Raw genomic sequence first — 25,271 nt, 5'->3', positions numbered from 1 at the left:
GTGTTTGGCAACCATATTCATATAATCATAAATTGGACCTATTACGCACCATTTCATTAAAGTAAACTGACAGGAATAATACTTGTCAAACTTTTTTTGAATAAAAAAAATTTGATTTTGTTTATTACAAGATGCCAACCTTTTGATCATAGAAATATAAATTTAATGTTTATTACAAAGTTGTAATATGCGATTCTTTCCCCCCCCCCCCCCCCCCCCCCCCCCCCCCCCCCCCCCCCCCCCCACCCCCCCCCCCCCCCCCCCCCCCCCCCCCCCCCCCCCCCACCCCCCCCCCCCCCCCCCCCCCCCCCCCCCCCCCCCCCCCCCCCCCCCCCCCCCCCCCCCCCCCCCCACCAACCACAGACACTGCTTGGAGTACCCAACTGTATAAGATAGGCCTATAATATGTGGTAATATTTTTCTAAAGCAAAATTTTGGGAAGCCAATTTTTTTTTTTTTTTTTTTTTGAAAATTAGAACTATTTTGTTCATGAAACTTACCTGTCAGATATATATATAGCTGTATTCTCTGAAGTCCGACAGAATTTCAAAACTTACGACACACGTAGTGGAGGCCCAGGCCCAGTGGTTAGTACCCAGTTTCCCGCTGCTGGGAGGGCGGGTATCAGGAACCATTCCCATTTTTCTATTCAGATTTTCTCTGTCGCGGCCGGTACTGTCAACATCCTGTTTTAAGGTACTCCGCCTTTGGATTTTGTAAAACTTCGTTGTCACATAAGTATCCTGATTGTCTTTTGGTTTTTGACTTTGGATTTGTGGCTAGGCACACGCTATTGTGGACTGTTTTGATTTTGGCTCTGATTTTTCCTTTAACTAAGATGTCTAGTTCTAGTTCTGCTAGTGTCAGAGTATGTTGTATGGATGAGTGTAAGGTGAGGCTACCGAAGGCTTCTGTAGATCCCCACACTGTATGCACGAGTTGTAGGGGACATGTGTGTTTAATAAATGACCGATGTAAGGAGTGTGAAAGTTTGTCTGATTCAGGTTGGAAGACATATGATTCTTATGTACGCAAGTTAGGGCTTGACAGGATTAGGAGGTCTTCCTCCAGGAGTGTATGAGGCAGTAGACGTCAGGGCAGTAATATTTCTCCTGCTAACCCTCCAGTAGACTTTTGTTTCTCCTAACCCTGTGGTGTTGCCTTCGGGCCCTGAGATTGTGTCTTGTGGAGGGTAATGCCCTTTCTGTGATTTTGGATTCTCTCCGTAATCTAGAATCCAAAGTGCTTGCCTTGGAGACTGGTGCAGTGAAGTGCAGTGATAGTGCCCCCAGAGTTGTGGACGGGGCCCATATAATGCCTCTAGGCCTGGACCTCTGTCGGACTCCCAGGAATCAGGGAGTGGTCATGTCGAAAGCCGAAGGAGGGTTACGGGAGCTCCCCACCGATCTGGCGTCCCTTCGGCAGGACCTGTTGACGCTTCCCAGGCTGCCAAGGAGCGTGCTCGTGCACGTCTCCTGAAGGATTACTTCTCGTCCTCCGAAGCTTCCCCCCCGCGCAAGGGGTGGAGCTCTCGGAAGGACTTTCTCCCCTTGAAGAGAAGGTTCAGAGAGGAGACGCTTCACGTCCTTTTCCTCCAGATGTTTTGCGGTCTTCTCCGGATTTTGACGCTTTTCCACCGCAGAAGAGGACCAGGACATCATCGGAGGATGACGCTGTTGAGCGCCCCAGTCGCTCCAGGGAGAGAGCTGTTCCTGTGAGAAGGAAGAAGGCGTCCCCTCACCCCTCGTCTTCCCACAGGATCAGCCCTTCCCCCTGAGGAGGAGTCTTCTCCTACCAAGAAGATGCTCCTTTCGATGCAGCAACAATTAGCTTCGTTGCTGGCAGAGAGAGAGGCAGAGCTGCCTCGTCATAGGAAGGATGCCAGACTGCCTATCATGAGGTCCAGGCAGTCCCCCTCTCCTTCTCCTCGCTTGTCTCTTTCGCCTGTTTCGTCGCCCTCCAGATTTCGTTCGGCACCCCAGCGTTTGTCTAGAGGGCACGATGAACGTCTCCCCAAACTCTCGTCGGTCGAGAGGGAGGAAGACCTTTAAGCTCATCGCAGCAGGGATCGTCTTCCTTCTCGCCAAGACGCTCCTCTCACGTCCCTTCGTGACGCTCGGACTGCTGCAAGGCAGGACACTCCTCAAGCTGCTAAGCTTGACGCTTCTCAAGCTCCTTCTCGTCAAAGGGATCGTCAAGATGCTCGTCAGGACGCCTGTCGGGACGCTTGTTGGACTGCTCTTCAGGACGCCCAGCTGGACGCTTCTCAGGACGCTCGTCGGGACGCCCAGCTGGACGCTCGCCGGCGCCTGGACGCTCATCAGGACGCTCGCCGACATCAAGACGTTTCATTCGCAGTTTTGCTGGACGCTTCAGAGGCTGTTATGAAAGACTTCCAGCCTTCTGCGGAGAGTGCTGCTTCGAAGTGTAGATCCCTCTTGAGAGTGGGGTCTAAAAAAGGTCTTAGACCTCTCCATTCTTCGGACCCGTCGGTTGCCCCTGTAGAAGAGGGAGAAGTAAGCAGTTTGACGGAGGCAGTAGATGAAGAGCAGCCTTCGACATCGTCTTCATCAGACTACCAGATCTTGGCCCGTCTTCTTCGTGCTTCGTTTGTAGACAAGTTTCAACCCTCGGCCCCTCGCTCTCCTCCTTCACAGTTCTCCTCTTCCAAATCTAGTAAATCGCCAGGATTTGTAAAAATGAAGACTTCCCTTTCGACGAAGAGAGCCTTCAAGAAGGTCCATGACTGGATGGATTCGAGAAAGGCTCAAGGCAAGACTTCTTTTGCCCTGCCTCCATCGAGACTCGATGGCAAAGCAGGGATGTGGTATGAGACAGGAGAGGATGTTGGGTTGAGGGTTCCTTCCTCTGCCCAAGGTGACTTTGCCAGCTTAGTTGACGCTCTGAGGAGGTCTCTACTTTCATCGGCGAAGGTGTCGTGGACGCCTTATGAGTTGGACCACCATCTAAAGAGACTGTTTCGGACGATGGAAGTTTTTAACTTTTTGGACTGGTGTTTGGGAGTCCTAGATGTTCAGTCACGGAGTCCGGACTCGATTAGTCTGGGGGAGCTGTCCAGCGTGCTAGCGTATATGGACAAGGCCGTCAGGGATGGTTCGGAGGAGCTGGCTTCGCACTTTTGTACAGGGCTCTTGAAAAAGAGAGCTTTGTACTGCAACTTTACTGCGAAGTCCGTTTCTCCCTCTCAGAGGGCAGAGTTGCTGTTCGCCCCTCTTTCGAGTCATCTCTTCCCCCAGTCTATGATCAAAGATCTAGCCGTCAGCCTGCAAGAGAAGGCTACACAAGACCTTCTGGCCCAGTCTTCCAGACATCCGGCAGTCCCTTTGACTTCTACACTGGGGCAAGCTTCCAAGAAGCAGAAGCCCTTTCGAGGGGGAGCTTCCTCGTGATCGTCTCCTCGAGGAAGAGGTCTTCCCAGAGGCAGAGCCCCTTCCAAGATCAGGGGTAAAAAGCGAGACATATTTGCAAGAGCCTGGAGAGAGAGAGAGGCAGACAGCTGGTCCCTCGATGTCATCGAGCGAGGATACAAGATCCCTTTCCTCGAACTGCCTCCGCTGTGCACGACACCCAGGGATCTGTCACCCTCTTACCATCGGGAGAAGCAGCAGATTCTGTACAATCTGCTCGAGCAAATGCTCGAAAAGGGCTGTGGAACATGTCCTAGACCTGGAATCCCCAGGCTTCTGCAACAGGTTGTTCCTGGTGCCGAAACAGTCGGTAGGATGGCGACCAGTGTTAGATGTCAGCAGATTGAACTTTTTTGTGGAAAAGCAAAAGTTCAAAATGGAAACGCCTCAGTCAGTTCTAGGGGCCTTAAGACCAGGCGACTGGATGGTGTCCTTAGACCTTCAGGACGCTTATTTTCACGTTCTGATCCATCCTCAGTTGATGAAGTACCTGCGGTTTGTCCTGAAGGGGAAAGTTTTTCAAGTCAGGGCTCTTTGCTTTGGGTTAAGCACGGCCCAGATGATATTCACAATCTTAATGAAGAATGTGGCGAGATGGCTTCATCTTTCCAACATAAGGATCTCTCTATATTTAGACGACTGGCTGATTCGAGCCTCTTCGAAGGCAAAGTGTCTGAAGGACCTTCACACGACGTTGGATTTGGCGAAGTCCCTGGGACTTCTGGTAAACTTCGAAAAGTCCCATCTGATCCCGACGCAGACCATCGTGTATCTGGGGATTCAGTGGCTTTTCGGGCTTTTCCGTCCCAGGAATGTCAGCAGCAAGGATTAGACAGAGTTTCAGCTTTCCTGGGGAAAGAAACATGCTCGGTGAGGGAATGGATGAGTCTGCTGGGGACCATTTCCTCGCTGGAGAAGTTTGTTTCCCTGGGGAGACTGCACCTCAGACCTCTCCAGTTTTTCCTGGCAGAGAACTGGCAAGACAAGGAGGATCTAGATACGATCTTGAGGATCTCGAAGGAAGTAAAGGATCACCTAAAGTGATGGGTTGACCCCGTAAAGCTATCAGTGGGGTTTTCTCTCAAGCTTCAGAGCCCCGACCTAGTGTTGTTTTCCGATGCGTCCACCTCGGGATGGGGAGCAACACTAGGGAGGGAGGAAGTGTCAGGCACCTGGAGAGGGGAACAGGTTTCCTGGCACATAAACCTCAAAGAGTTGGCGGCCATTTATTTGGCTCTTCAGTTCTTTGAAGACCAAGTCTCAAACCGAGTAGTCCAGATCAACTCGGACAATACCACAGCTCTGGCTTACCTCAAGAAACAGGGAGGAACACACTCTTGGTCCCTGTTCGGTCTAGCGAGAGAGATCTTGTTGTGGGCACAAGCATGAGACGTAACGATCCTTATCAGGAGCTGTGTAGGCTATGGGGACGTCCTCTAGTAGACCTATTCGCTACATCGAGGACGAAGAGACTTCCGCTATACTGCTCCCCTGTTCTCGATCCCGGAGCAGTAGCGATAGATGCCCTTCTCTGGGATTGGGCAGGGATGGACCTTTATGCCTTCCCCCCGTTCAAGATCTTGGGAGAAGTCATGAGGAAGTTCGCAGCGTCGAAAGGGACGAGAATGACGTTGATCGCCCCGCTTTGGCCTGCGAAAGAATGGTTCACAGAGGTCATGACCTTCTTGGTAGACTTCCCAAGGACGCTACCCTTGAGGACAGATCTACTCAGACAGCCCCACTTCAAGAGGTACCACAAAAACCTCTCCGCTCTGAGTCTGACTGCGTTCAGACTATCGAAAAGTTGTCCAGAGCGAGAGGTTTTTCAAGACCAGTGGCAAGAGCTATTGCCAATGCAAGGAGAGCTTCCTCTCTTGCAGTGTACCAATTGAAGTGGGCCGCTTTCAGGAGTTGGTGTAGTAAGAAGGGTGTTTCCTCTACCACGACCTCTGTGAACCAGATAGCAGACTTCTTCCTTTATATAAGGAATGATTTAAAGCTAGCAGTCCCGACAATAAAAGGCTACAGGAGTGTGTTGTCGGCAGTTTTTTAGACACAGAGGCCTGGACTTGGCTAATAACAAGGACCTTCACAATCTCTTAAGGGGACCGTCTGCTATGGCGGATGACATGTCAATTTGAAAAAATAAAAAATCGAGTTATTACTTGTATCTATGCAGAAACATGCCGTTCATGCTTTCCAGAAGTTTCAGCCAATTATTTTCACAAATAATGAAGATATAGCGGTTTTTAAATGATGACGTCATCGTAACTGCGTCGTCTGTATGACTTGAGTTTGACAGAATCGTTTTTGCGTGTTTATTTTTGCATATATACAGCGATTTTTTAAGATTTTTTTCGAAATTCTCATACATCTGGTAGCAATGAAAGGTAGTGTGACACTGGGCGAGAAGCGAGCTGCTCAGAGCGGTTATTTATAGGCGAGACTCGGAGAATGACTCAGTTACGCCACAGACGTCAAAGCGGTTACATGCGCGTAGGCACTTGCGTTTGGTTACTAGCTATTTACGTTGTTTTTATAACTTCTTAGTGAACTTATAGCAATGCCGAAGTTACCTAAGATCAAGAAGGCTACTCAGCAACTATGGCTAGCAAAATTAGCGAAGGCCAGGAGTGTGCTGAAAGAAAAACACGAAAATTAATTGTTTTCAGCTGCCCTCATTGTCTCATGTCTCGCCGTCAACATCATTATCTGGTGTCACGCTGAGGGTACTAACACCACTTTTAGGGGTAGGACCATGATCCTTGATGTAGAAATCAACAATAAAAGTACAAATAAAGTAATTATAATAATGTTGTTTTGACTTTTATAAGAAAAAAGCGAAAATTTACATAGCAAATCTTTGGGAGCTCATAACTCAAAAACATACTTTTGCGCATGTCGGTAACCATTACTCGGTTATTTATTATCCAATTTTAGAGAGAAAGATATCATTGGAAAGAGGAATAAAAATCCCATAATTTTGTGTGCCAGCCGAATTTTGATATCTTTTTTTAGCTTTTTTTTTTTTTTAGAATTTCTTTTTTTGAGTGGTTTCTAGACTACAAAAAAACAAAAAAAATTAATAAAAATTAAAAAATTTAAAAAATCAAAATTCTGCCCACACGAATTGTTCCGTATATAAAGAAGTTTTTATGGTATGATTTTCAATACAACTGATGTCATATTAGCGGAGAAAACTCTACCAATTTTTTTTTTTTAATCATGATTTTTGCTAATAAAACTAAAAGTTTTTGATCAAATGACTTGAAATTTTTATATGATGAAGGTATTATATATATCTAAAACATATATGAAAATTATGTATTTTGCGTAATAAATAAAAAAAATAGACATCATAGCGGACGGTCCCCTTAAGATCCTTTGAGACCACGAAGGTAGCTCAGCCTAAGCTGCCTTCCTGGAACTTGGACGTGGTCTTGAAGTTCCTGACGTCCAGTCCGTTCGAACCTCTCCAGGATGCATCTTTGAGGGATGTTACCAAAAAGGCTGTTTTCCTAACTGCTCTGGCGACGATGAAGAGAGTTAGTGAAATTCAAGCTATCAGCAAGCACGTTGGTTTTAACCTCTTCATTACCGAAAGTTTGTTTGGAGGTAGGCGGGTACCACCATTCAAGTCTACTACACCGCCCCGGGTGCATAAAGGTGGTACGTAAGTACCACCAAAACTCCTCTTTTCAGATAGGGACTTCCAATCATTCTGTAATTTCGGTTTGAAGAGTTTGGAGCAAAATAAACAGTATGACACGATGCCAGACGTATGATGAACCCAAAAAAATATTATTATTGCTTATAGTAGTGTGTAGGTGACAGATGAACTGCGTCTCAACAAAAAATCACAAAATTAGACAAGCGTAAACATGTAATAACTTCTACCCAAGTATAAAACCAGTTGCATCATCATTTACTGTATTTATTTATTTATTTAAACACTTATTACATTTTACAAATAAAAGATATGAACACCAGATAAATGAAGGTAAAAATAAAGCCTTATAGTAACTTTATATATAAAAAACCAAACCAGAGAAAAAGCGAAAAAGCAATTTTTTCTGAGGACAAGAAACTTTAAAAATTAGTTTAGATACCCCTAAAGTTGTTTTCTGTGATGAAACTAATCTTAGAAAACGTAGAAAACGACATGGACCAATTTTTGAGAGATATACTAATAAAATTTGCGATTTCCATATTTATTGGCGGGGCTTTCGCTTTAGTTGTTGCTCTCTTTTTTGTTATTACGTGCTTATTTACTGTTCTATTTTGATAATACTTTATGTGCATGTTCCAGGTGGATATACCAACATTCTGTAAGACTGAATTTTTATTCAAGACTGCAGTTTTCTCACCGACCACCAGTGTCCCTTGTACAAGGGACACTGAGTTTCACATTTTTTTTCATAAAATCATTTATTTTCCCTGTAGGATGATAAAACTCACAGAGAATATGCATCATTATAGTGGACTAAGCAATACCTGATAATAATTTCTATTAGCCTGTCTTGATGTTAGTTGTATTTTTTCGCAAATATTTTCTTTTAACGATCGGCACTACCCCTCCAACTGGAGTCACTACCGAGAGATTCAGGTTCGGCCAGGACAGCAACGCAATGTTTACATTCTTTGACCTCACCCACCACCCGGTAAAGAAGGGTGGGGTTAAAGGGCATAATGTCTGTTTGTTTTCGTTTGAGGCCCAACGTCCATAGCCAAAAATGAAAACCCGTCCAACCCTTGGCCCATCCCAAGAGCTTTGAGATTGAAAGGGATCGGCTAGAAATTATTGGACGAGAGCCAGAGAAAGAGTCCCTGTGGCCCTGGTCAGGGCTTCTCAAATTTTAAATTTTTTTTGCCGGAAGACGAAAAGGATGTCAGAGGGTCCTTCAAGCAAACTTGTTGGTTGGGTTCAGTAAGAAGGCCAGACTTGGACCGAGGTCTATCCTAAGAATGGCTATGGCGGGTTCTTGCTTGAGAGACATCATCAAGGAGGCTCATTCATCTTGTAACGAATAGTGAATCTGTAAATTGTTTAAAAGTGAAATAGCGGCACAAAGTAAGAGCGAAGCTATCAGCAACCTCGGTAGCTTTTTCCAGAAGAAAAGAATATGGCACTCAGCTTGACATCGCCTGGGTGCCAACCTATTTTGGCGGAGACAATTCGAGGAGTTCCGCTTTCACACTACCCCTGCGGGACGTGAAGAACGAACATACAAGAACTGCTGTTCGCTAGGGCCACACCCATGACCTCCGCCAGAACACAATTTTTGGGGGCAGGCAAGTAGCAACTCATACCTATTCTGCTAGAAAAATGGTTGAGGAGGAGGTTTTTAATTTTATTGTTGGTTTATGGTTGTTGGGTCGGCCCGCCGGAGGCGGACTTCCAGTCTTTAGGCTTAAGATCGGGCTTTACCTTAACTTTTGCTAGTTTGATTGGTCAGGTGGTGGTTTAATTGCTTCCGTTGCCCCTCATAGTTATGGTCAAGGAATGGGTTCTAGTCAACATTGTGAGGTCATGGCCCCCGTTGACAAGATCATCTAGAACTTACGCAGCCCTATAATAGGTCAGGCTACCCTTACCTCGGCTGGAAGAGATAGTAAAGCAGAAGCGGACTTGGGTGACAGTAATCACGAAGTCAGCTATGCTAACAGGTAAGGAACCAAGATGTCAATCATCTACATGTATTTGTTTCCTAAATCCTATTCTGTCTCTTCCCACCTCCAAAGGTGGTATTCAGCTATATATATGTCTGACAGGTAAGTTTAATGAACAAAACGATATTGTTATGATACAATAAAGTTTGTTCATACTTACCTGGCAGATATATATGTTCAAAGTGCCCACCCACCTCCCCTCAGGAGACAGTGGCACTAGAAAATCTGAATAGAAAATGGGAATGGTTCCTGATACCCGCCTCCCAGCGGCGGGAATGGGTGCTAACCACCTGGTCTCCCACTATGTGTGTCGTAAGTTTTGAAATTCTGTCGGACTTCAGAGAATACAGCTATATATATATATCTGCCAGGTAAGTATGAACAAACTTTATAGTATCATAACAGTATCATGTTTATTACAAAGTTGTATAATTTTTTGTGGAGGTGAGTAAAACGCAAGTTTCGCCCCTCATATGAAATATCGATCATATAATGAATTGTAATTTAAGTGGAAGATTGCTTCTGCCTACGTATTTTTTCACAATGTTCCTGTGTGAGCCTTTTCGGGGGGTGTCTTCTACAAATGATTGCACTTTATGAAAAGCGGCTTTAATTTCTGCCCTTTTTTTTTGTATGTAATATGTACGTACATACACTTTAAAAAATATACGTACGTACTACATCGTAACTATCCAAGGAAGATTGCTTCTGCCTACGTACTTTTTCACAATGTTCCTGTGTGAGCCTTTTCGGGGGGTGTCTTCTACAAATGATTGCACTTTATGAAAAGCTGCTTTAATTTCTGCCTATTTTTTTTTTTTTTTTTTTTTTTTTTTTTTTTTTGTTTTTTTTTTTTTTTTTTTTTTTTTTTTATTTTTTTTTTTTTTTTTTTTTTTTTTTTTTTTTTTTTTTTTTTTTTTTTTTTTTTTTTTTTACTTTTTTTCTGGGCTCAGCCGTGTCGCTCTGTGAAATGTGTCTTCTTTAGCACTTTTTGATGAGGAAAAGGCTAATTGGAGGGGTTGCTGTGTAGTGTTTTTTACCGACACCTTTTATATAGATGAGCGAGTCAGAGGCTTCTGACATGTCCAATTTAGCAGTCCTCTGGTATTATAGCAATATTTTACTAGAAATAGTGCTAAAGAAGACACACTTCACTGGGCGACATGGCTTCCTCGCCCAGAAATAGATTTTTCCTATGTCAAAATCCCTTTTTTTTTTACTTTCTTTATATATATATATATATATATATATATATATACAGAATTTCAACTTTCTTTTTTTGCACCTCATGACTCTGTTGGCCTTGGTGTCCATCAAAACCCTGTTCAACCTAATGCTCTCTCTGCAACTGATTTGGGTACTGAATGTTCGGCTGCTGACCTTCAACATAAACTGAAGTGCCTTGATTATACGTAATGGTATGCATGTTGTAAATGATTGGTCTACACCCTCTGTTCAGCAGGGAGTGGAGATTCTACCAACCTTGCAAAGTTTCCAGTTATCCCATGAGAGAGACCTTGATCACTTATCCCATGTGAGAGATCTTGGTCACTTTTTTTTTTTTTAAATATTAGTATTACGTACACATTGACGATCCCGAAAACGAATACCACGTGCGTACTATAACAATGCTGGTACCGAGTGGCCGAGGCACACCACCACGTGTACATTGTAGATGCATGATGGGAGGGACGCTGGCCAATAAGAGAGAAGGATTTCATGGCCGCGACTAGCATCAGGAACCAATGGGAGAGGAGGAGGATGGTGGTGAGTCTACTCAAAATTGTTATCTGGGCGAATCTCGGACTTTCAGAAACCTTTCGTATCTTGATAACTTTTCATATGTAGAGCCGTTAAATTTTTCGTATTGGCTTTCGTATCTCGAGTTTTTCATAAGTTGAGCCTTTCGTATCTCGAGGTACCACTGTAGTTGGTTCTTAGTATGATTATCACACATATAACTGTTCACAAGAGAATAATTTATTAATGTTGATATTTCATCTCGCCTGATTCTCTCTCTTTCGTACCCTATGCACATGATTGTATTTATATTTTGGTTTGAAAGAAAAAAAAATGAGTAAACACAGTAAAAATATAAATGAGAAATATATCAAATATATTAAAATATATCAGTAAAAGTGGTGTGTGTGTGTGTTACTGTACATATACTGATGTATACATATCTTGGTTAATGTTTCTCTCTCTCTCTCTCTCTCTCTCTCTCTCTCTCTCTCTCTCTCTCTCTCTCTCTCTCTCTCTCTCTCTCTCTCTCTCTCTCTCTCTCTCTCTCTCTCTCTTGTAGAAAAAAGATGTGATGCAATTGTAGAATGAAAACCTTAAACTATACGAAATAAATGTTATATATCCATATGTCATCAGTAAGTGAAGGACTTAAATTTGGATGACGTTTATATCTATCATCAGTAAACGAAAGGGTTAATAAACTAATTTTGATTAATGTTGAAACCAAATAAAAATTTCTCACTAGTATATTGATTCCCGACATGGGAAACCTCACTTCAATTTTTGTTAGTTGGAATTGTAACCTTTTCTAAAATACCAAGTAAATACTCATAATAAGCAGACTTTACAACCATGTACGTACAGTATTAGGTAAATTGTAGATTATCAACCAAATTGTATTTTTTTCTCATAACTTTTTCATGCAAATACTTGACTAGTCCAGTGTTGTATCATCCAGGAAATTAACATTCTAATATCCACAAAATGTGAAATTAAAAACAAATTTTAAGCATGCAGTTTTTGCATAAATTTTTTAGTTATTATATATGGAATTTAACAAAGTGAATGTTTTGTATCTTATTCTACATTTAGACACCTTTAACTCCGGAGGAATTGGAGTATCAGAAGAAAATGGAACAGCAAAAAAAACTACGTGAAGAAATGCTTGCTAAGAAAGAGGCTAGAAGAAAAGCCGCAGCACAAGTTAAAGCATCTGAAATGGCTAAAAAGAAAGCTGAGGAAGACAAAACCAAAGCAGTTGTTCCCGAGTCAAACAAAGCCCCTCAACAGAATGTGGTGTCCGCACCTAAAGTGCTTGCTGTTCACAAAGGTAAGAGTTCAGTCAAGTGTTGTTTTTGTTGACTTCCAGAGAATGCAGGATTTTTGTTTGCTTGGAATATAAAGGTCTTTTCAAGGGTTAGTCCATAATAATTCTATATTTTTTTTAAAACTTAAATTATGGAGGAATTAAATTGACAGAAAAAATTAGTACCTCCTATTTCACAACACACGAAATCAAACCAAAGATTAAAGTACTGGCTTTGGTAGGAAAGGCAGCTGCACATCCTACCAGCAAGGCGGTAAGAAGAAACTGAATGCATTATGGCATCAGCATCATGGGTGAGAGAAGGTTGGCTGGTGCATCCTCTCTCATCTCATTGGCCAAACCCTGTTGCCACCAATTCCTTGTCCTACAATTTTAGATGTTTTCTACCTTTTTCCATCTGGCACTAGAAGAATTTATTCTTACATTAAGACTGCAGGTATCTTAGCAATGAAAAATACAATTGAAAATTATTAATTTGTAAGGGAAGAATTTTACTATATTTTTTAGTGTTCAGTACTCCAACCTTGTGGGTGCACCCCAATATTGGCTAGCAGAATGTTAAAAAAAAAAACAATGAGATCAAATAATGACAAATGATAAGGAATGAGAGAAATTATGACATATGTGCATGTAATTTGTACTGATAAAACTACTACAAGAAATGAGAGGTTTACATGCTTAGCGTGCTGTGCGCTTTCAACTCTCAGTGCATTGAAGACAGCTCTGACTGGTACAGCATATTTTTTTTTTTTGTACAGTTCATTTATTATACAAGTTCTTTGATTTTAATATATAATTAACTTTTATGAAGTTGACATACTTGTGAACTGAAACTTGAACTGATTATCAAATGGCATATACGTATGTATATTAGAAATGGAGAATAGTATTTTATTTGGAATGAATCTTATTTAATGTTAAAGTTAGCTTATATCTCTGCACTGATAGGTAAGTTGGCATTAAAAAAAGATTGAACGGCTGCTCGGATGACTGTCAAGTACACCTGTTATTCATCAGTTGTGTTTCAAACATTTTATCTCGTCATAATTCTCGTTGCTGTCATTGTGTATAGGCATTGTTGTCATTTCATGGCTGTTTGCTGCTATCATGGTATTGTAAATGTAGTTTTCCTTGGATGCCTCCAGTGAAATCAAGGCTAAGAATGTCAGGCTAGGAGATATACAATGTTTATGCTGGCTGCAATGGTATAAAGTGTGATCCTGAGAATATATGTGAGGAAGTAGGCATTTTCGAAGGACTTTATGCTTAAGTTCAGGATTGAAAGAGAAGGGAAGCAGATAGATTGTGAAAGCAAATAGGTCAGGTTATCAACCTCTCATGTCTCCTTCTTTTCCAGGTCCTTCGTCTGTAGTTATCCATACTCAGTCTAGACTTTACCATTGCTAATACTTTAGTTAGTACTGAGGCTTCCTCTTTAGCTCTGCCATCTACTCCCCTTTTGGTTCAGAAAAAGCGCATTGAGAATTTAGAACAGGGCGTAAACCTTATTTTGGTCATCACAAGGTTTGCTGAATTGTTTAGGGAACCAGTCTGTGTCCTACCATAGTGAGTTATCATTTTTAGATTCCCCTATAAGAGATATGGTGTCTGTGCCCTCACCTTTCTGGAGCCTGAGCCTAGGACTGTCCTGCGACAGTTGGAAGAGTCCATTGCCAGGGAACCTGGTCTGTTCCTGGGACATTGTGGTTCTGTGCCCTCCGTCACTTGCCCCTCCATTCTTCAAGCTCATAGTTTCATATACTCATGTGTTAGCTGAAAGATAGTTTTGGCACACGTTGATCTTCGCTACCTGTGCAACTTCTGCTGGCACCTAGTATGAGTTTGTTAGCACTAATAGGACTAATTATATAGGTATAGACAGGCTTATGAAAACTGTGTCTGTAGCAATTTTTACTTATTCTAATGTTATGTCGACTCAGTTGATTGTTTAATCAATTTCTTCATCTTTGCTCATTCTAAATCCTTCTGCTAGTCTATTCTTCTATCTCCGTTGAAAGGCACTTGTTCGTTCGTTACGTGCTTTTTGTTTGGCTGTCAGCAAATCTCTTTTGCCTTGATTAATATATATATTTCCATGGCTACAGTATCTTCTGTTGTTTCCAAGCTAGGTATTATTCGTTCTGTTGTTTCCAAGCTAGATATTGTTCCAGCTGCATAGCTTTCTAAGGATGTAATTTATAGGAATGCTCCAAGTATAATTTTCTTTCACTCAGTTGAGTCACTTCAGACCAGGATGCAATGCAGGTACTCAGCTGCTGTCGTCCTGTGGAAGAAGAAGAGTTTGAATTGGAGGATTTCCGGTTTAATCAGCTTTTGCTGGAGCATTGCTCTTCGCAGTATCCTCATCTAGTTGAGGAAAGAGGCCACTTAGAGAATAGGGAGCGCTTCAGTGGCATGGTCGGTATGGTGTTGCCGTACCACCTCATTGGTCACGAGTTCGATTCTCAGGCATTCCACTGAGGGGTGAGAGATGTGTATTTCCGGTGATAGATGTTCAGTCTCGACGTGGTTTGAAACTCACGTAAAGCCGTTGGTCCCATTGCTGAATAACCACTGGTTCTATGCAATGTAAAAACACCATACAAGCAAAATATAGAGAATAGGCTTTATTTGTCTTCAAATATTTTAGCACCCTTTAAGTGTTTGGGGAAGAGAACCCAAGCTAATTGGCGCTTAAACCATCTTCAGTAGAAGATTCAACCTTTTCTCTTTCCTGTGAAGAGACAAGCTTGAGGCTGACAAATGATTTGGACATGCTGAAACAGTCTCAAATTTAGATTGTTACAATTTTTATCTTGCTGAACTTTTGAGGTTGAGACAACAGCATAGTATGTTTTTGGGGCCAGCTTTAAGGGTTTTGACGCCAGCGGGATTGTAGCATGGAAGAGTGTTAGTTTTTTACTTGTTTTTGATGCTGCAGCTGTTCCCATGCTGATACTAATTCGGTTTGGAAAAAGTGAGAACACATATGCCCATATCTGTAGTAAAGGTTTATGCTGCTCAGGACAAGGTGGTAAGGGAGGATATATTGTTACAATTCTTGTTTTATACCTTTTGGGAATAAGTTCAGCCCTCAGGTCCTGGTAGATGGGCTAATTGCAAGCCTCCTGGCATACTTTGAGAGACTTAGAAGCAGAATCTTATATGGTGGAAGTATTGGAAGAGCGTTATGATTCCTTTTAGGTTACCCTCTGCTGATTCATCTATTATAGCTGTTCCTTTGTCTTCAGCAGAAGTCTTGTTCTTTAGTAGGAGGATGTAAATTAGAAAGAATGAAATGGAGCAGGTGGTAATTCTGGTAGTTTACTTCTGACTTTTTCCTAACTCCATAAGTAACTGGAGATTTGTAGTCATTGTTGGATACAGTTAGACTAAATAACTTTACGTGTCTGTCCCCATACTTTTTGGTTTTTCCAGCATGGTGTAACTGACGTTTCAAAAAAATTATTAGACGTTTTGGTTGATGTGCAGGAGACGTTTTTACTTATACCAGTACATCATCAGTCATGCAAGTTTCTTCTAGGTGTATTTAAAGAGGTATTGCTGTTCAGGGCATTTTGTTTGGGCTCATGTACAGTGCCTTTATAGATATTCACAGGGAATTTGTTGCCCATAGGTGGATGTTGTTGATATTTGGGAGCAAGAAATATTTTCTATGTAGCCACTGGTTCAAGTTGGCCAACTCTGTCAACAGTGTTCCAAAGACCAAGGATTCATTGCTTCAGCTGGCTCAGTCTCTGCATTATGATTTTCAGTCAACTTCCCAAACTACTCCTATTCTTATCTTTCTTTGTTAGGAAACGTGGCTTCACTGGTGATTTTCTGAGAAGAATTAGGCTCAATTACAGTACAGTCTCAGGATAAGAGATTACGACTTAAGCTAATGTTAATTAAATTTGTAAGTAATCCAAGACCATCATTGCCAGGGTCTGTAGGAGGGACTCTGTAACCAAGCGTTGACCATTTTATTTGTTGTGTAAGACAAACCAAGTGAATTTCAACTAGTGTTGTTACACTTACAACATAGATTGGTCTAACTACAGCTGGTAAAACTTACTAGATGTTAGGGCAGTGGAAAGACCATCGAAAAGTTGAGTATATCTTAGTTTTACCAGACCACTGAGCTGATTAACAGCTCTCCTAGGGCTGGCCCGAAGGATTAGATATTTTTATGTGGCTAGGAACCAATTGGTTACCTAGCAACAGAACCTACAGCTTAATGTGGGATCCGAACCACACTATGTCGAGAAATGAACTTTTATCACCAGAAATAAATTTCTCTGATTCCGCGTTGGCCGAGTTGGGAGTCAAACCTCGGACCACCCGATTGGCAGCCCAGCTCGAAAACCACTCTCCTGCGGAAGGACAGTGTTTTTGGTGATTCACGATTCAGAAAGAACAAAGCTACTCACAGAGTGGCCATTACATCCGCAAATTTGACAGTTGCTGTAGGATTAGAGAGGTCAAATGTAGACTTACTAGCATGTAGATAAACAGAAACAACCAGTTGCTTACTATTCCTTTGAAGGCCCTCAGATGTGTTTCTTTAAGTTTGGCCTGATTCAGACTCATAGGCCTTCTCCCTCTATCTACTCTAGGAAGTATCGAACAAATTTCAAGTTCAAGCATTGGTTAGTACTCCTGTAGAGCCCTAATAGCCTCAGAGCAAATGATTTGCAAACTTTCTAGCTATCTTGGTAGATGTCTCTTATTCTTCCATTAAGGAAAAATTGACTCAAACTACAGAATTCTATGCATTTCTGCTAACTTCTGCATTTCATACTTAACTGCTTGGAGATGCTTGCCTGTCTCCTCCCAATAAGGGTATTTTCAAAGGTTAAATGGATTCTGTCCATAAGTGGAAAACTGTTGTGGCTTTATGTTTGAAGTAGCAGTTTGTGTAATGCTTTGAGGGTGCCATTCTATAGAAATTTTCAGCATCTGGAACCTTGTAGACATCAAAGTTTCTCTGCTTTCTGATAAGAGTTTCGCTGTCTACATTCAAGGTTGTCATTTCATACTTTCCTTGGTATTAGGTTATGTGCTGTTAGATCGGCACCTTATGGTGTTGAGATCACTTGAGATTGATGCCCCTTCAATCTTTCAACTCGGTATCAGTCTCTCTGGAATTTATACACAGGTCTAGATTTTATCTGTAGATTCTTTTGAGTCTCTGGAATGAGTTCCATTGAATTATTTACTATGAAACCTCCTTTTATTTCACACTGTCATTAGTTAAATGAGTAAATTTATTGCAAGCACTTTTCTTTAAGCTGTTTTAAAGGGATTGATATTTTTTATCTCATCTTTTTGCATGAGAGGTAAGAATGATGTTAAGCTAAGTTTTTCAGACACTAAGAAATGGTACATATGCTGCCTTTATATCATAGAGGTATTTTTTTGTGTATGGGAGCTTGCTTTTAAATCATAGAGGTATTTATTTTTAGTGACAGTCTTTTTATAGAACTCTTGAACTCAGGCACAGGGGGTCCCTTCACGCTGCTGCTGTTTCATTCTGGTTGAATTGAATTGATTTTCTCTGCAAGGTTGCATTTAGCCATGCCTTGCTCCTTGAATGGAATCCAAATTCTGGTGGTAGTCAGAGCCAAAAATTATTACAGATTAGGCAAGAATATTTTGGGTTTCCTGCAAGAAACCTTTAGCTTGGTTGGCCAAGTAGATTTTGTCTAGCTGCGCTATGTACCATTCTCTTCTCAATGTGGGAATCAGCTAATTTTAACAGAAGATAAGATTCATCCCAGATAATATAAATTTCATAAGATTTATTATTTGGATACTTTCATACTGTTAAAGTATACCCCACAACTTAGTAGTCTGCTAAGGAGACTTCTGACAAGAGTTAAAATATTGAAAACACACCTGGTGGAGAACAAGTGTACCAGACCATCACCTGGGCAGCCATTTGATAATTTTTTTTAATGCCAACTCACCTATGGACTTTATAAGCTAAATTTAACAGTTGGTGAGTAACCAAATAAATGTTATGAAAATTTATATTATTTTGCAGTTACTACACGGTAAAAACAGATGAATGTGATGCGATTAATTGCAGAACATCTCAATGCAACAGAAATAAAAATGTTTTATTACAATAGTCTTATAGTACAATTTACTTGTAAACCTAACATACTGTGAATTTTACTTTGTTAGGTTAGAACAGTACCCTTTTTTCTTGCTCCTGGAGCAGCCCATAATCCATTCCCTTAAATTCAAGGTCATTTGAGGAGAGTGAAAGTATAAATATTATTGATATAGGGTACTGTACAACATCCAGGATACTGCTATCTACCACTGTAGCCTGCCAATAATGGAATGGATCTGTATACTAATTTTTTGGTTTTGGTTTTTATGCTTTTATTTATTTAATATTTCAACTAGTGTGATTTATAAACTTCATCCAGAGGGGATTAACAGATTGCTGTCTACCAAAAATAACTTTCCTAATAGGATAGTCACATTAAATACATAACCTTTGGCCTCTTGAAAGCATAGTAAAGCATGTAACTTGGGAAAAATTAACGTCTTTAATTTATATATATATATATATATATATATATATATATATATATATATAATATATATATATATATATGATATATATACCGTATATACTCGCATATCATGCGACTTTTGAAACCTAATTTTGAAGCTAATTTTAAAGGGGTCGCATCATACACGCGGTATAAAATTAGCGTACCTTCTATGCTTTCCCAAATCGGCAGAATGCGATAGTTACTACCGGAGGAAAACAGTAGATCTTTTAAAAAGTCATGCTTTACTTGTACTTCACTATATCCAGTGATATTGTATGCATTCTCATATTACTATTGTATTTTAAAATACAAAAGAGCGATCGTGCGCCATTTGCATTATTTTGGTTTATACAGCATGTTTAACTATTCTAGTCTAACCATCTATAATTTCCAAATCAGTTGATTAAGGCACAATACCGAAGGAATTTTTACTTTTTGTTTTACTCGGTAAAAGAAACATTTGTTACTTGAACTATTATTTTTATTTTAGGATAGCAAGTCAAGTGAAAATTTATTAAAGTAAAAAAAATGCATGAAATTAATAAACTAAATCCTCCAAAGTCGCCTTCTCCGTGTCCGTATCATCAAATACTGCTCTGAATTCTTCGCCATCAAGGCAGTCATATTCGTCATCTTCCAGATCTTTATTTGATCATTTCATCTTCATATGGAAGGTATAGTCTTGCCACCGTGGCGAGCTCTCTGGCGTGGCTTTTAAAGATCTGCCCTTATGCTAATTTTACAATAACAACAACTGCCCGTGTTTGACAGACCTTTGAATGTCCTTGAGACAAACCCCGAGGCTATAATTATAAGATTATAAGGGGTTTTCATTCCCAGGTACTTTAATCTCCTTCCTATTCGGCCCTGCTCTCTCTCTCTCTCTCTCTCTCTCTCTCTCTCCTCTGTCTCTCTCTCTCTCTCTCTCCTCTCTCTCTCTCTCTCTCTCTCTCTCTCTATCTCCTCTCTCTCTCTCTCTCTCTCTCTCCTCCTCTCTCTTTCTTCTCTCTTCTCCTCCTTTCTTTCTCTCTCTCTCTCTCTTCCTCTCTCTCCAGCTGTCCAAGCGAGAGCTTTTTTTGTTTATGGGACAACATAGGCCCGCATTTCGCATTTTCCATACCTAATTATTTTGTATACGATTGCCCTTTCTCGGCTGTGAAGTTGATGTCTATCCATGGCTGTGAGATGACCAGGAATAACTTGTAGTCGGTGTCAAAGTCACTCGACACTTCAGTCAGGCCAAAACTTTGCCATATCGCATTCAAGCAATATTCAGTCATTGTTTCTTATCTATTATTTTGTCAGAGAGAGAGAGAGAGAGAATCTGTTTGTATACGATTGTTTATTTACTCACTCGTCAAACTTACTCTGTTATGCTTTATTTCATATTTCCTTGCTCACCAATTTATTCTATACCTACGATATTAAGAAATCAAGATATGTGTAGAAGGGAGAACTGCCTCCAGACTGTACAGTCAGTATGGATTTAAAGGCACGTGGAACTGGTTGAAATATTCGCAACAGCACCAAAATGAGATGCCATGGTATAGAAAATCTGACTCCGTTTCTTGTTATTACATAAAAAAACTTTATCAATCGTGAACTTACGTAATTTATCTAGAATTCTGCATAACGGAAAAGATAATATTTGATATCTGTAATGGGAGAAATGGTTTTTATCGCTCTGTTGTTGTTATAAATTTGGCAGATATGCGATCAAACACGTGGGAGAGCCAAAACAGTTGTTGTTAGTCGCCGGGGATATAAAGGTTGTGACCAGCAGACAGAAAGATTAACATTTTTCCAGAGATTAAAGAGCTGAATTTTGTTTTGAAGCTATGTCAACCACGTTAGTAATAGGTATCATCTTCTAAAGAAATTGTTTTTCTTTTCTTTTTGCGGAAGAATCTTCAAACCATTTTGCATTCAAAGTAATGAGAAGGAATCATTCTATTCTTCATGTAATCAGTAAAATACTTACACTATTAAAAACTAAAACTACGTATTGTATGCAAAACACACACATCATCGTTAGCTTCGCGTGTGTAAACGTTCATTCTAAGAAATTCACAGAGTAGTATAACTAACACCTGATTGGTTGGTTGGTAGCCATGGAGATCTGATATCCAATGAATGCCCTCTGCTTCTGTTCTATTTATAGACATATGCCGTGGATGGCACTAGTTTTGAACGTTACCATGTTCGTGATTTTCTGACTGCTGATGGCAAAAATTACTCAATAATTTTCTTTATATGATTATTTCTTCGTGAAAACAATAATATAATATGATCATTTTAACTTTAATGTGTAGTGGTATGAAAAATATCAGTGTGTCGTAGCGATGCGTCATCAATATAGTGGTATGAAAATACCACATGGTGTTGTAGCGATACGTAATCACGAAGCACAAATCCTTTTCCCGGACCATCCTCAAAATTTTACGACTCTTCAACTTCAAGATCGATATGGTGAAATATATTATATAGTCATACTTATTGTTAAAATTCACAAGTTGAACTGCAAAACATTATTATATTTTGATTGTCATGTACATATATTTTTTGCGTTTTACGGAATGTTTGTTTTGAAAATAATAGCTATTAGTGAACATATGATATTAATCGTCCCACTATTTTGTTATAGGTGATCTTAGTTATCTCACATTCATTTAATAGTATTATATTAATATTTATTTAAATAAACTGTAATTAATAAATAACAATAATGAAAAACATAAAGGCAAAAAAATGTTTTTGCTGCATTAGTGATGTTTGTTTGATTATGCATCTGACCTCACATTTCCGAAATCTGAAAAATTCCAAAAACCGAAACATCGGAATGTGTGTACTGCACATTTTTTTAAACACGCACACAATGTCTACACGTTTACTGATACCCGTTGGTGAAAGACTCAAATTACAGTATTTATTCCTGAGAGAGAGAGAGAGAATGATTTACGACTCAAAGGCGTGTTATTTTTACAATTATTTTATTATCTTGGGATTCTTTTTTAATCTTGAGATTTTCTATTAAATTCTCGAGTTAGTAAGAAAATTACCGTAACTTGACTAGCAGCAGCACACATCTGAATGACTCGGCCATTAGCATGCCAAACCACCAACCTTATGAACTGACGCTCTCGGAAAAGGAACTCGCATGATACATGAGATACATGACAAAACCACTGTTTATTGGTGAAAATTTGGGGGTCGCATGATATGCGAGATCGCACATTACTCGAGTATATACGGTAATATATATATATAGATATAATATATATAGATGTATATATATATATATTATCTAATGGAGTCTTAATTTTTATTCTGTTTTTTAAGGATTTCCATTTCTCCTTTTCTAAAGAATTAAAGAATGGTGCCCAAGTTGTTTTTAGCTTTTTGTATACATAATGTAATGCCAAGGAGATTTTTTGTTGCAAGGAACTCATGTTTATGTGATAGAGGTTCTTAATTCTTTGGATTAATGCTTCAAATGGAAAAAAGAAACATGGAAAGTTTGGTCTGTATGATGGGATACAAAAATAAAGGCCAAAAGTTAATAAAAATTCCTCTCTGTTAGATAAAACATAGTCTGACAAATTGAAAATACAAGAGCAACAAGCATTAAAGTCGGGAGTAAAAATACCTAAAGCTTTCAGTTTTATTTGGTGACGTGTGTACATTATTAATAAATAAATTAACAGTTCTGGTAAACAGTTTGTTTGAAAATAATAAAGTGCAACATGGATAACATTGAGAATGGTTGTTCTAGAGTTTTCTTGCATTTTTCACGTAAATCGCCCAGGGTACATTGCTTGGCTAAGGATCTCTCTTGACAACAATTCGTACAGAGCATCACGGTAAACTGTGGTGCGGTACAGCGACACGGTAAAATGTGGTGTGGTACAGCGAGGACTTGTAAGGATCGAAACAAACAAACTTCAGATATGGTGAACCCCCCCGTATTCGCGTTCTCCAGATTCGCAGACTCACACATTTGTGGATTTCTCTGGAACATTGCCCTGCATTATTCGCGGAAAATTTGCCTATTTGCGGTATTATTCTATGAGAAAAATCCACGGATTTCTGGTTTTTTTTATCAATTTCATCATAAAATACACTTTTTGTGATAAAACTATTAAAAAAACCAGGTATAAAAATTTTTAATGGGTTTTTCTTGAGTTTTAACTAACAAAATAGGAGGTTTTAAGCATTTTTATAGAGGTTCCAACTATTCCGGGGGGTGGGGACCACTTTATATACAACTGAGCTTGCAGAAGCAGAGAAAATCCAAATTGCATTTGGCCTTCTCATGTTTCATAGTATGATTTTCTAGAGTCCTGGCCAGGGATAGGCTTGTGATGGATATCTAGGTTGAAGCAGTTGGGCGAAGTGGCTGACAGTCCTCAAACGGATCTTGAGTAGAAATAGGAGAGTGAGCAGCAAATGCAACATCCCAGTGGAAGAAATATAATGATGTCAGGCAGACAGCTACTCATTCCAACAGGGTTTCCAGCAAGACAACAGCTCACATAATTTCTTGTCATTCTGCTCTTCTCCTTGGACCTGATAGGTAGTCTTCTAGTTAGCGTTTGTTAAATTGATAAATAGTTCTATTTCTATGTAAATTCATTTTGTATTTTATTTTATAGTTTTTAGTTGAATGTTTTTAAACAAATAAGAAATTTTATTCCAGACAGATGTGTCAATGTCTTGGGCCACAAAACGTTTCAATAAATCAGTTATGTAAGCTGTTGTCTTGTTGGAACCCCTGTTGGAATGTGTAGCTGTCTGCCTGCCATCATTTATTTCTTCTGCTGAGATATTGCGTCTGGTGTTCTCTCTCCTGTTTCTATTCAAGATCGTTTGAGGACCGTCCGCCACTTGGCCAAACTGCTTCAACTTAGATTTCTGTCACAAGTCCTATCCCTGCTCAGGACTCTGGAAAATTATACTACGAAACATGAGAAGGCCAAATGCGATCTGGATTTTCTCTGCTTCTGCTACCTCAGTCATATATATCTGAAGTTTGTTTGTTTCAAACTTTATAAGTCCTCGCTGTACCGCACCACATTTTACCATGATGCCGTGGATGAATTGTTGTCAAGAGAGATCCTAGCAAAGCAATGTACCCTGGACAATTTATGTGAAAAACTATTCCCTCTATTATCCATGTTGGACTTTATTATTTTTAAAAAAACTGTTTACCAGAACTGTTGATTCATTTATTAGTAATGTACACACGACACCAAAGAAAATTGAAAGCTTTAGGAATTTTTATTCCTGACTTTAATGCTCGTTGCTCTTGTATTTTTAATTTGCCAGGCTATGTTTTATCTATGAGAAGAGTTTTTATTATCTTTTGGCCTTGACTTTTGTATCCCATCATACAGACTGAACTTTCCACATAAACATGATTTCCTTGCAATAAAAAATCTCCTTGGCATTACATGATGTATACAAAAAGCTAAAAACAACTTAGGTGCCATTCTTTAAAAAAGAAGATATGGAAATCTTTATATATAATCACATACATGAAGTCCCCGGGTTACGACGGGGGTTCCATTCTTGAGACGCGTTGTAAGCCGAAAATTGCCGTAAGCCGGAGTATCATCAAAAATTCTAAGAAAACCTTACTTTTAATGCTTTGGGTGCATTAAAAACTATGTTAACTACATTCTTTTTGCCTTTTCATTAAAAAAAACAAATATTGATTATTTTGCATTTTTGGTGTCATATATTTTCTGCCAGATCAGTGTTGTAGGTGCCGTAACCTTGGAAGTAATTTCTGATGAATATAATTGGAAAGCGCCTTAACCTCGGAACTTCGTATGCCAAACCCGTTGTAACCCAGGGATTGCCTGTACACAGTAGTTCCTTGACTTACAGGGGAACCATTCCAACGCCACGCCGTAAATTGATTGCCGCCATAAGTTGGCACCATAACTTGGTATTGTATCAAGTTACAGCACTGTTAAGGGGGCCGGCCAGTACCCCTATATATATGGGGGTATACGGCAAAAAACTCTGTCATGAAAAAATTCGTGGAGCTTCGTATGGCAATGGAGAATGCATATACGAAATATTTCGTCAAAATTCCTCTAACTTAAGTAGTTACAAGGTAATCAGTAAACATAACTCAGTAAGCCAAAAACATTGATCCATACAAGAAAATGCAATATTTCTTTTGTTATAAATTTTGATAATTATTGTCAAAAAAATTGTGAGCAATGACATCTGTAGTGATTTCATGAGTCTCGGGAGGGAAGGTTCTTAGCTTACCACCGTACAAAGCGAGCAGAAACATGAAAGACATTACATGTTCGAGTTTCCTCTCTGAGATTCGCTTGCTTTTACGTTTGTTTATCTTTGTTTTGGCCTTAATTTCATCATGACAGAGAGGAAAAGACAAGCAAAACATCTGGCTAACATACAGAAGAAGTAAATTCGCTCCAATATGAGTTGAGAATATCATAATATCCACAATATTAGCGTAGTTAGTGAGAGAGAGAGAGAGAGAGAAAGAGG

General features: G+C 39.9%; 1 protein-coding gene across 5 annotated transcripts in view; it reads left to right on the top strand.

The window, feature by feature from the left end:
• The window catches only part of LOC135216120 (trithorax group protein osa-like), a 596,580-nt gene that overhangs the window by 213,135 nt on the left and 358,174 nt on the right, over positions 1-25,271 (top strand). For all 5 annotated transcript variants that reach the window (XM_064251166.1, XM_064251168.1, XM_064251165.1 and 2 more), the window contains exon 9: positions 11,934-12,171. In XM_064251166.1, coding sequence (XP_064107236.1) covers positions 11,934-12,171 — 238 coding nt within the window. The remainder of the gene's footprint in view (positions 1-11,933; positions 12,172-25,271) is intronic.

The sequence above is a fragment of the Macrobrachium nipponense genome, chromosome 6 (assembly GCF_015104395.2).
Source record: "Macrobrachium nipponense isolate FS-2020 chromosome 6, ASM1510439v2, whole genome shotgun sequence".
Lineage (NCBI taxonomy): Eukaryota > Metazoa > Arthropoda > Malacostraca > Decapoda > Palaemonidae > Macrobrachium > Macrobrachium nipponense.
Note: the sequence above shows the minus strand (reverse complement) of the source record. Positions and strands in the feature narration are given on the sequence as shown.